At 33.1% G+C, this 13,584-nt stretch overlaps 1 protein-coding gene across 6 annotated transcripts in view; it reads left to right on the forward strand.

The window, feature by feature from the left end:
• The window catches only part of cindr (CIN85 and CD2AP related), a 108,096-nt gene that overhangs the window by 40,365 nt on the left and 54,147 nt on the right, over nt 1–13,584 (forward strand). For 4 of the 6 annotated variants that reach the window (XM_075291582.1, XM_075291580.1, XM_075291583.1 and 1 more), the window contains exons 4-5: nt 3,212–3,323; nt 4,063–4,648. In XM_075291582.1, coding sequence (XP_075147697.1) covers nt 3,212–3,323; nt 4,063–4,648 — 698 coding nt within the window. Of the gene's footprint in view, nt 1–3,211; nt 3,324–4,062; nt 4,649–8,846; nt 8,949–13,359; nt 13,425–13,584 lie in introns of those variants that run through there. The other 2 variants (XM_075291584.1, XM_075291585.1) reach the window with 2 other exon arrangements.

The following is a 13,584-nucleotide window of genomic DNA, read 5'->3' on the forward strand; positions in this document are numbered from 1 at the left end:
TGACTCATTAGAAAATTTAAAAGTCTTACGTCCAAGAGAAATTATTTATTTCTGTTGACCACACCTATCATCAGTGATTGATGTCCATTTCCATGTTTGTTTTAGTCATAAAAAACTGGCTTCTTAAAGACAAATACGTAACGAGAGTCACAATCAGCGTTACTGATGAGAATTTCACCAAAGTACTCTGAAAAAAATATTGAAATAGTATATCCAGGATTCTGTAACTTAATATTAAAGACACAATAATATTCACAATATTAAGGAGAAAAATATCTTTAAAAATTAAAAAAAAATTGATTAAAAGAAAGTACATGTTCTACATGTTTTAGAAACGGTTTAGATTTGTTCGAATTGGACACGAAATTTTCGTGACACTCGTGATTCACGTTTTAATCACATGACTCGTGAGCAAAATCCAAAGTAACTCTCGTGAATGTGCGTGAATGGGACTAAAAGAAATATGTCGTGCGTGAGAAATAAAATCGGTTCGTGAATGTGCGTGAATGAAGTTTCTGCAAAGTAACGCACACGAAAAAAATTAAGATTTAATTCTTACTCGTATGTTAACTGAAATTACTTTAGCTGTCGAACTATATTCTATTTTTGAATTTCGTTACCTTTGCTCTCTCTCGATTGGAAAATGTCGTGAGTCTCATGAATTTTTCGTGAATCACTTGAATTGTCGTGAATCGCGCGTGAGTGTGAGTCTTTAAAAGTAGTGCGTGCGTGAGCGTGCGTGAGTACAGTTTTTCATTTCGTGAATGTGCGTGAGTGTGAGTGAAATTTTACTCACGCACACACCTCTAGTGCCACCCTTACTCTTCAAAATGCCCCAGACGCAAAATTCCAACAGATTGAGATGTTGGTGGCCATTGTGTGCAGTGCAACCAGTATTGGGAATTTTCCCCCAATTTCGTGGATGGGGACGAAATTTTGTAACTCGGAAATTTGGTGAAATTTCCAAAAATTTGGGGATTTTTCGAAATGTGTTCAGCATAATAAATCAGGTGCGACGGTGCTGACACTTGTTGGAATGTCCATGGTGTATGTCCGAAATGTTTGTCTGTCCAGGTCTTCATTTAGGACATTTCCCCGATAATATGTGGTATTTATTTTGACCCCACGGTTGATGAATACGAAGGGGGAGTGGCCATCGGTCCTTACGGTGGACAATAGAAAATGTACGTTTTCAGTTGACTTCTTGGCAAATAAACCCGATAATTTTTTTTCACAAACTGTTCAATTGAAAATTCGTGCAAGCGGTGTGAATTTCGATCAAATCTGGCCGGGAGCCACCGTGGAGTAATAGTTATATCTGCCTTCCATATAAAGAGTCATCGGTTTAATGCCAGTGGATTATCACCTCCAGTATTGCTGGTGGTATTTGTGAGTTTTTCGTAGCTTAGGTACATTTAATGAAAAGTTTTCGTACACTGAAAAAATATTGAGCTAATATGAAGGATTATGCATCCTAACTTTTTGAACACGCAATTTACACAATATTAACCCTTAAATCTTTTAAGGTGCAACCAGAAAAAACGTACGTCTTAAAACTTTTTCCGAATTCTATGAAATCAAGTTTGTTGAATCTAAAACATCATACGGCAGTTTTAAAAAATTTGTTTTTGCACAAAATTCAAAAACCTACAAATTGAAAGATAAATAATATTTACCAGAGATAAAAAATAATGTTGGTAAAAATCTGTGTAGTGTAAAAATATTTATTCTTTGCTAAAATCAAATTTGTTGTATTTGTAAACAAAAGTTGGAAGTTATTCTCAAGGCACAACTTTAAAAGAACTTCCAAAAATGTCCTCCCAAAGATGTTCTTTATCGGTGTTCTTATGCATTTAAGGGTTAAGGACAAAAATAATTACATTTTTATTGAAAGAAAGTTTTTAATATTTCCTTTAATTTTTTTTTCATTAAATTTAGGACACGAATCTTTCAAACTTGTATCCCTCCACTAAAGTTATATGTCCTTAAACAAGAAAAAAATTCCTTCAAGTAAAGAAAAACATTTTAAAATTAAAGGAATCGTCTTTAAATTCACTGATATATTGAATTTTTAGAATTAAGGCAAAATCTCTTCAAATATATAGCTTAAGACTTATTTTGAAGATTTTTCATCTTTGGCTTAAAGTTGTTGTTTGGAATTAAGAAAATATCTTTTTCCGTGAAGTATCTCTTATAATTTGGATTTTTAACTGGCATTTGTTTGTACGTGAATAGCTTTATTAATATATCGCAAAAAAAAAAAAAAGAATGAAAATTCGACAAATGAGATCTCTATCCTACACTCAAAAAAAGTGAACTCTCTATTTCACTAAAGCCAATTCAACATTATTTTAGTTCATGGAATTATTATGTTTGAAGAAAGTTTCTTTTACTTTAATAATTTTTTGCGTACGTTAGTTAAATTAACTAAAAAACGGGAAAAAATATACACAAATTAAGCAAAAAGATTTACTAAATTAGTACTTTTCTTCCTGATGGGTTCACTGTTTTTTCAGTGTAATTGTAATTTTATTGAGATTTGAAGTTAGGTCCCCAAAAAATGTTAAAGAAGCCGCATCTTTGGCTCGGAATCAATAGCAAAATCCTTAAAGGAAGGTCGAAATAGAAATCGATCCGAATGAACTTGTTTTTGAGTGTACTTGAAATAAAATAGCTAAATGAGTTATGCAGACCTTAAATAATTGTCTAAAATGTATTTCAAGCACATTATTGAAGACATTTTTATGTCGCATACTTTTTTATGAGGAAATTTCTACACAGAACGTTTCGTAAAATATTCATAAACTCGTAAAAACTTTTTCACAAAAAAAAATTGCGAAAAGTACGAAAAGTACGAATATTTCTCAAAGAGATGGAAATATTGAACGTTTTTTATATTCATAAATAATTAATGAAAATGTCAAAGAATATACGAAGAATAGTTAATGACTAATATTTTAAAAATAAAAAAAAGATAATTCTTTGGTTGTAGTGAGCTTATTCAGAGCATTCCTGCCACAACCTCTCACATTTACCTCAATTTTGTTACATAGTGTATAAATATTATTATTATTGATTCCTTTCCCACTTAAAACCCCCATGCCTTATAGGCGTCAAAAATCATGTTCATTTTATCACTAGTTAGCACTTCCTTTTTAAGTTGCATGAACTAATTCAATAATTGTTTGTTGTTTTTTTCATTTCTTTGCAGAGACAAAACATCGACCAGTAATCGACGCTGTAAAGTTATCTACAGTTATACGCAAGTCAATGATGACGAACTATCGTTGGCTGTGGGTGATGTCATAGAATTCCTAGGGGAGGTTAGTATCCAAAGGACAAACAAAAGCTAGAATACGCTAGAACACTTAAAGTTCCCAACATAAATGGTGATGAATGTACCCAGCAAACAAAATGGATCGTTTATTAGAAAAATTAAGGAAAACATGTGCAAAGGAAATATCAAACTATTCGCTTAAGGCTGTATGTCTGTAAATATGTAGCCCTTTTGGAATACGCAATATTCAGTTACAATATTCCCCCTTTCATTCAATGTCGACTTTTCGACATATTCGTGAAAAGTCGATTAATCGATTTTGGCCAATGTCAATATTCCCCCTTTCATTCAATGTCGACTTTTCGACATTTTCGTGAAAAGTCAATTAATCGATTTTGGCCAATGTCAAAAGTCGATTTGTGTCGATTTTCGGAAATATCGGTTAGTGGAATTTGAAGATTACGAAATGTCGATTTCGACAACAAGTCGATTTGTCGAAAATTCGATTTTCGTCTTTTATCCCTAATCTAGAATTCTACTTTTGGTACCGTGTGTTGTCCAAAAATAACCAGACGTTTCTCTTTTAATAACAATTTCAAAATTTAGATAAACATTTTCGATTTTGTTGCTGGGTAGTATTTGGTGCCTGTTGTTGCTACAACAATGCCTTAAAATAATATTTGTTTTGTATTTTGTGTTGTTGGAGTTTCGTATTCCTTCCAACATTTCTATTTTATTCCTTTCTCTTCTCTGTATTTTCTTTCCCTGTTGTAATGGACATTTAGGTTGAAGAAGGCTGGTGGCGAGGACGTCTAAAAAATAAAATCGGTGTTTTTCCTTCAAATTTTGTTAAAGTTATCGAACCATCTCCTGTATTTGCTAGCAAACGTCCACCTTCATTGGCAAAACAAGCGGCAACCAGTGGGACACTTCTTAGTGCTGCCACCTCATCGTCTATTGCGAACACTGCTGCTGCATCATCTTCGACATCATCATCCTCCACAACAATTACATCAACGAAGAAATTAAATCGTCTTAGTTTTCACAATTCCAAAGAAGATTTACTAAATTCAACGACCGTCTCCAATACGTCGGCCAATATATCGGCGAATTCTTCTTCATCGCTGCTGGGAGGAGGCAGTGGTAGTGATGATGTGGCACCCAGTTTACCACCCAAACCACAGCGAGAGTTTTGCCGTGTTGAATTTCCTTATGCTCCGCAAAATGAAGACGAACTTGAGCTCAAAGTGGGCGATATCATAACTATTCATAGTATGGAATTACCCGATAAGGGCTGGTGGAAAGGTGAACTCCGAGGAAAAGTTGGTGTGTTTCCGGATAATTTCGTTAAGCTTATGGCACCCACAGAAGGTGAGTTGTCATATCAATTTCCATGCTATGATAATATAAAAATGTATCAAACTTTATTTAATTTATTTTTTTTTTGTATGATACGTTTGTTTTTTTTTTTTGTTTGCATTATCTTAAACAAATGTTTATTTTTCTGTTTCTTTTGTGATTTCTGAGTTTATTGTTTTTTTTTTGTTTGAATCATTCCATATGAGGCATTTTGTCCGTAGGAAAAATAGTGGCACACGCACCTATTTGTGGGGAAGAATGTAATTGAGGTGACGACTACGCAGAGTGATTGTTGTTTGTTTTGTTATTTTTGTCAATTGGCAGCACGTGGTGCAAATTAAAAATTACTGACACTGACACTATCCACAATGATGATAAAAAATATATATGCAATAAGACCCAGTGGGACAGTTTCGAAGGCTTATCCGTTTTAGCCCCTATCGAAAATAAGAACCAGTTAGTCTAAACTGAGGTGCCACAGCAGCCTGTATACGAACACTCGCAATTTTATTCGAAATGATCCAAATCGTTGCAATTTTAAATTTTGGATTTATACACCCAGCGAAAAATTGATAACATATGTGTTCAAACTGCTAACAAACGGTGTCGATAGTGAGCCAGGACCGTTTGGTAAATATTTGAAAGAACATCAACATACGATACAAAAATATGTCATATTAGGTCATATTATTAGAACCTCTGGTACCTTGCCAATTAAAATGACCTTATTTTTGGTGTGAAAAAATTTTTTTTGCAAATGATATTGTGAAATCGCGTTTGGTTGAAATAACACCCTTTAGACTTGACTCGTGCGTCCGTTCAAAAAACGAGTTGAAATATCTTGCGATATGTGGGATACTAATGTAGAAAAACTCGACCAATTAATTAATGGTGTCAATTCATTTTTTTTTTTGTACACAAAATTTATTGATAAAAACTTTATATTAGAGAAATGCGTCTTTTATGCTAAGCAAAATTTGCATTCGTGCTTTAAAGACATGAAATCTTTGACCCCACGACAATATTTTTTTCAGTGTTATGTTTATTTTTATAATGAACTTTATCGAACCAAATATTTATTATTTTGGAGAAGTAATTTTCCCAGACTGCTCTTGAAACTATCATGAACTTATACAGCATCGTCTCCGTAAACTTTGCAAATTTAAATGGTGGCTTGAGTCGCTCCATCGACAAAATTGGAAAGGACTTTTTCGACTACCCAATACATGCGAGCTATGCACGCGGGGATTTTAATTTCTATTTATATGCATATCTCTATACAAATCAAATTGGAATAATGCAATTCGTGGCTATATAAATTTGTCACCATTGCTCACGCTGTCTTTGTTTATACACTAACGAATTTGGTATCAATTCCGAACCAAAGGAGCGGAGAATAGAAGGATACGTTTAAGACACATTTTTTTGTAAATCCTGTAATTGTGCGTATTAGATTCTAGGAAACAATTTTGTTAACGACAACATAAATTTCCGAATTCAGATTCGACTTCAAGTGGAAATTATGCTACGTTTTTGGGAGCCACCGTGGGGCAATGGTTTGCATGCTCGCTTACATATATAGGGTCGTGGATTCAACCCCAGTTTCGACCGAACACCAAAAAAATTTTCAAAGGTGGATTATACTCTCTCTGTAACGCTGGTGACATGTCTGAGTGCTTCAAAGCTTCTCTAAGTGGTTTCACCGCAATGTGAAACGTAGTTCGGACTCGGCTTGTCATTGAGCTAAACATAGAATCGGGCAGCACTCAGTGATAAGGGAGAAGTTCACCACTGTGATATCACAATGGACTGAATAGTCTAAGTGAGTCTGAAATATTGGGCTGCCTCTATATCTAACCTAACTTATGCTGTGTTTCAAGTAAAAAACCTCTTTAAAATAAAGTATATTAAAGATACAAAAAGTCAACAAATTTCATTGATTTTGAAGAATTTTTCTGAAATATTAAAGCCAAGTTGACCTTAGTCAAACAAAATTTTCTTTGATATAAAGATACTCATTTTTAAGTCGAGTCATTGAAAAGTTGATCGACTTTGGACTAGGAAAAAATCAGAGAAATGTGTCTTCTACACGCAAAGAAAAAGAAACGTTTGGAAAACGTGTACCGAAAACATTTTTCTTTTGTTAGAGTTTTTTGAATTGCTTCGAAAAGTATACACTTTTATCACCAAAAAAATTCGTTTGTTTCAAAATTTTTATTTTTTCAATAAAAAAAGTTATTTTTGAACCAAAAACACAGTCCATTTTGTTTATCTCAAACACTGTTCTTTTCTGATTTTAGGTCTTTAATAAGACACATTTTAAAGTTCATAGTAAAAATTTAATATAGTAGAATGTAATGTTGAACATTTTTTCGGAATCTTCCGACCATATCTGGAATATATGTAAAAAAAAACTTTGGTCAAAGCAGGGATCGAACCCACGACCTTGGCATGCAAGTCGGACGTATCAACCACTGCTCCACGGTGCCCAACTAAATGTATTTTTCTGTTAAATAAACTTTGTTTAAACGGCTCGTGGGCGCCGCAAGCTATGCTATATAAATATAACTTATATGGGTAATTGTCTATTGATGACAATAACGGCTACATAGCTCAGTGGATAGTGTGTTGGCTTACAAATTGCATGGTCCGCGGTTCGATTCTCCGTCCAGGCGAAAGGTAAAAAAAATTAAAAAATTATAAAATCGTATAATTTCTCCTACATTGTTTGTATTACAGAAAAAGGTGCTAAGAACTAAAAAACTTCGTGGAAGTGAGAAAGATGTGAGGGAAAATGCAATTAGCCAAACAATTTTTTTTTTGAGTTAATCTTTATGAAATTGTTTTTACATCCTGGAAAAGAATAAACGTTTATCACAAAAAGTATATACTTTTCTTCCAAATACACTTCGTTTCAACGAAAAGCAAATGAGAAACGAACTTTGATTGTCTAAAATTTCGTTTGGGAGGAAAGAATTATTTTTTTGCGTGTATGCTAAGCAAAATTCGCATCCGTATTTTAAGGACATAAAACTATTTTTTTTCGGTGCTATTAAAATTTCAATTGAGTTGGAATAATATATTTAGTTAAAAATGTAACTGATTTAATTAATTTTTTAACAAAACAACAATCAGTAGCAAAATAATTGTATCATTTAATTGGGCCAAGTAATTATTTTAATTGAGTTTGCTATCATTGATACTATCATTTCCTTGAATGAAGCAATTTCAATTCAAAACATTAGATCAATTGTTTTCGTAATTGGATGAAAGTTTCCCTTCCCTTCTGCTGCTAGGGTGAAGCAAAGACTGTTTATAGCACGTAGTTTTGTAAAAAAAATATCCCATATCCACCATCTCATAACTAACTTAAAACGTTGATAATAATTATTGACCTATAAGCAAATTATATATAACCTCCTTTTGATAGCTGGGTGCCAACTTCGAGCCACTATAGGTATATGGTTAACCACTTGGGGAAGTGTTAATCTCTAAGTAAAGACGGTTGACTTGACACAGAATGTTTTATAATTAGAATAAACAATTTTGTTGCAAAACTGCAGCCTACTGTACTGAACATTAACTCTATGTTAATCAGAATGATAAAGAGTGTCTTGATCTTCAAAACGAGTCGTTGGCTCAAAATCTATGTACAAACACACATATGGAAACTTTTTTGGAGTTCAAGAAAATATTTTCTTTTTGCGTGTAGTATTTTTTTATTGTTTGCAAGGGATTACCCAACTTCATTTTACGTAAGGGCCTTCACCAATGCTATCACATTCTTTTTTCACCCACAAGAATATTGTATTTTTCTCATTGTTGTTATGCATGGCGGGGGTGGAGAAGACGAGTTTAAGGCAAAACATTATAGTGGAAAAAAAGACACATGACTTGAATTGAGTCATATTTATAGCACTTGCTTTGTTTCAAACGCAACGGGGTGTCATTGGACAAGTGGGCTATTGGGTTTTGATTTCAATAGTATGCGCAAAAATTTCCATTAATAATGTGATTTGAATAGTTCGTCAATTATTGGACTAATTCAAATTGAATGAATTTTGTTACGAAATAACTTTTTGAACTGTTCTTCCTAATTGTGGCTAATATATAGGGTTCAGTTTTCATTTAAAATCCAATCCGAATTGAATACATTCTGAAACGATCCATATTGGATTTCTTATTGATTCATATACGCCCGTTGTACACAAGATGATGCAATCTGAAGTTCTATCAATTATTCGAATTATGGGGATAACGCCTGAGCCTAAAGAAATGAAGGGTTTCCTGTTAAAGTCGTTGAATAATTCAGGTAAAGGTAAAGAAATTTCAAGTGTACTGCTAAAATTATCCTCACGGAAAAAATTTTATCGTAAGTACAAATATTTATTGTGTGTTTTTAGTACACACAACATCGAGTTAAAAGCTAATTACAATTGAAAAGCTTAATGCTTCGTGCTTTTGTATCTAAATCAAAATACAAATCTTTGGACCTAAGTAAATTTTTTTCAATATAGAATTCTGATGCTTGAGAAAAAATATTGACTTAACATTAAGGACGAATTTCTTTAAAATAAAGCAATTTTATTTAAAAGAAAGTTTATAGCAATTGCTTTAAAAAATGTTTTCATTAAATTGAGTTTACTTATCTGTGAAATTTTCGTATAAGTATTGGGTCAACAAATTTTTTAGTTCACCTCCTGATCCTATAGCTACCCACATGCCAATATCAATGATAAAATGTTGATAATTTACAACAAGATAATCATATTTACTAAGTGAAAGTATAAATGTCTATGACTGAGCCTTGCCATGTCAATTCAATCGTCAACATCGAGTGGGTAGATTAGCCTGTTAGTTGATTGGTTGGTTGTATGGTTAGCATCCTATCCCATGTCATATTGATATTCATTTAAATGACCATTAACTATGATTAGATATCATTTAGAGGTTTTATTGATATTTGATGAAGAAAGTCCCAGCCTTCATTAAAATAATTCACTACAGCACAGTTTTCACAGTCACCTCATGCGAGTTCGATCGCCTCGCCAGATGTGATATGCCATCATGACTTGTCAATAATCATAAACTAAATGAAGACAGTTGGACGTGTGACTAATAAAACGAGAAATGGACAACTGGTAGTACTACTATAACACCACACAATATGCTTCAGTAATTGTAGAGCGTAAAAAGATTTAAACCAGGACCATTTGTGACGGTTGATAAAGTAAATTGGTGTTCTTGTCTGGACAGTTTTGTGATTAAGAATTCTTCTTTCCTCAACGATGTTAGTCTTGTCTGCATACTGGAAAAAAAATATTGTCGTTAGGCCTAAGATTTCATGTCCATACACTCCAAAAAAAGTGAACCCTCTATTTCACTAAAGCCAATTTAATTTTATTTTAGTTCATGGAATTATGTTTGGAGAAAGTTTCCCTTCCCGTGTAAAAATTGGGGGATCTAATTAGATATGATTAGATCTCAATATTGACCTCTTTAGATCTAGTCGGATTTATCTACTCATAGCTAATCGTAACAAATTAGATCTCTCAATTTTTACTCGGGTTATTCTTATATTTTTTTTTTCGTACGTTAATTAAACTAACTAAGAAAAAATTTTACACAAACGAATTTAGTAAATCTTTAACTAAATTCGCACTTTTCATAAAATAGTTCATTATTTCTTTACATTTGTAAAATTTCCTACAAATGCGCCAATATTGAACTTCGTACGCCACTAAAGACATTCTTGCAATTTTGAACTCCAATTTTTTAAAAATTTCTACAAAATGTTCTGTTAAAAGAGAAAAAAAAAATACTTATGTCTAATAAATATTCTTTGATTTTTTATTATTCAACATAGTTCCCTTCAAGAGCGATACAACGATTATAACGACCTTCCAATTTTTTGATACCATTTGGTAGTACTCCTTCCGTTTTGCCTCAAAATAGGCCTCAGTTTCGGCGGTGACCTCTTCATTGCAGCCTAATTTTTTTCCTGAGAGCTTCCGCATATCCAAATATTGATGAATGATATGACCAACACGTTCTTTTGATATCTTTAAGGCCTCTGCTATCTCGAACAACTTCATTTTACGGTCATTCAAAATCATTTTGTGGATTTTGTTGATGTTTTCGTCGGTAACCACCTCTTTCGGGCGTCCACTGCGTTCACCGTCCTCCGTGCTCATTTCACCACGGTTTTGCATACCAATCAATTATTGTTGATTTCCCTGGGGCAGAGTCTGGAAACTCATTATCAAGCCAAGTTTTTGCTTCCACCGAATTTTTCCCTTCAGAAAACACGAAATTCATTTTTTCCATTTTTTTCACAATAACAAAAGTTGCTTCTCAAAAGTCGCTCTATCTCACAAACTAATTGACTTACAGACGTCAAATTTTGACACGAATCATTTGAAGGTTGGTACTATATAAAAATAATATACATTTAATACTAGCGACGCCATCTATGTGTCAGACCGGGGACTTATCAGCCAACCTGTTAATACGAATTCGAATTTTGCTTAGATAGAAGACGACGCATTTCTCTCATATAAAGTTGTTTCCCTTGTCCAAAAGTCGATAAACTTTCAATGTCGTTTTGTTTCGTTTTGTCATAGTTAAGTGTAGTCGACTTAAAATTGCGCATTCTAAAATTAATTTAGTTTGACTAAGGTCAACTTAGCTTTTTACACTTTGGCGAGTTCACTTTTCGACAAAAAGTTTGAGACTCTAATCCCCAACAGTGAGGCGTGGTGCACACAGACCCCGGGGAATAAAGAATATATAGATTTCTACACTGATGTCTCCAAATTGGATGGACAAGTGGGGTTCGGAGTATATTCTAATGATCTGGAACTTCGAATAGCGAAAAGATTACCTAATCACTGTAGTGTTTTTCAGGCTGAAATATTAGCAATAAGAGAGGTGGCGAATTGGCTGAGAAGTAATGTTCCAAAAAATGTGGGCATTAATATATACTCAGACAGTCAACCTGCAATAAAATCCTTGGACTCTGTGTTCCTCAACTCGAAAACGGCCATCGACTGCTGCAAATCTCTCAATGAGATGGAGTGAGAAGGCTGTTATGATGGCAAATGTTCGATGGGAGAATTGCAAGGGTTGTAACGACACCACGCAAATATGGCCCCATTTCAACTTAAACCGCACACTAGGTATGCTAATGTTCTCGAGACGTCAGATATACCTCCTGATATCTGCTATAACGGGTCGCTGCCTGATAGGCGATTTTGAAAAAACTATTGGCGCGAAGTATAATGACTATTGTATGAGCTGTCATGATGCGGAGGAAAAGGAATCAATAAAACACCTCTTGTGTGAGTGTCCTGCATTTTTTGTAAGGCGTAAGCAAATTTTAGGTGCATATAGCTTCAGATTACTGGCGGATCTGGAAAACGTTAACTTAAGCAGTCTGCTAATGTTTTTGGAACAATCTGGTTGGTTCAGCGAAGAAAAATAATCGAGATGGTTCAGCGGTTAAAACAAGAAGTGCCCATATGCAATAGGTTCTTTTAGTTAATGTGGTATCACAATGGACTGAATAGTCTAAGTGAGTCTGAATCTTAATCGGGCTGCCACTTTAACCTAACCTAACTTAGCTTTAATAATTCGGAAAAATTCTTCAAAAATTAGATCTTCTTTGAATTTGTTGACTTTTTGCATCTTGACAGCAAAGCAAAAAAGCTTTAGGAGATTTTTTCAACACTTTATTTTAAAGCCTTTTTTACTTGAAACAAAGCATAATTTCTATTTGTTGTCGGGTCCGAATTTGGAAATTGAAGTTGTTCTTATCGTGATGTTAAAAGACTCTGATAGCACATGAAGAAAAAAATCTGAAAAAACGCTTCTTTGGATCGGAGTCAATACCAACATCATTAGTGTACAGACAAAATCTTTGGAACCGGGCATGTTTGTTTTTGCAGTGCAGGATTTATAAATCATAACAAGTTTGTGATTTTTAGTTGATAAAAACACCCTCCCTAAATCCGATTATTTCTGGATAAGAACCCAGAAAAGAAGAATTTGAAATTGTTCCACAAATATTTCTTTTTAGGTGCAACCAGAGATTCTCTCTCCATTTTTTTGTCATTTCCGATTATGTTCATTTGGATAAGTTACAAATTAAATTTTAGACAATTTCTTTATTCCCAGACATGACTTCTTAATCAATGCAAAAGATTTCGAAAACATAGTACTTCCGTCCTATGACAAGCCCATGTAAAATTCTTTGCAGATAGTCAAAATTTACACCACTTCCAGATCACAATATGGAGATCTGAATTACATATTCGGAAGCTCTTTTTTAATGCGAAGAAATACATATCAGTCAATTTAAAAAAAATCGACAAAACAATTCCAATTAAAAAGTTAATTGAATCTGAAAACTTTTTCAAAAAATAAAAATAATTGACTTTAATCAAAGTAGAAACATTAAGTCAATTAAGTCAATGATAGAATATTTTGAAATTTTTAATTAATAAATTGATACAATTAACTTTTTAATCAAACTTCTTCATCCATAACGGTCATGTCGTTATTTATGTGTTTTTCGTTAAATTCTATTCTATATACAATTTTCTAAAGCTTTGAATAATTTTATTTATTTTTCCTTTATATTTAATTTGTTTTCTTCTTCTATTTTTCTTTTGAAATTAAAATTTTTGTAACACTTCTACACTACTTCACCTTTTTACAGAATTCAGTTTGGATAAGGCTTCTATTGAAATGTTTGGCACTCGTATGGCCAACTTTTTCAATAACTTTTGTATGTAACAAAAATAACATAAAGTGAAAAACATAAACTACTACAACACTTATCTCTCTAACATTTTAAATATTTTTATTTTAGTTTACTGGTTTTGTTTTATATATAAATATAGAGTAGTTGTGTTGAATTTGTTATGGCTAAAAATATAAATCCCTCC

Source organism: Haematobia irritans, chromosome 1 (assembly GCF_050003625.1).
Source record: "Haematobia irritans isolate KBUSLIRL chromosome 1, ASM5000362v1, whole genome shotgun sequence".
NCBI lineage: Eukaryota > Metazoa > Arthropoda > Insecta > Diptera > Muscidae > Haematobia > Haematobia irritans.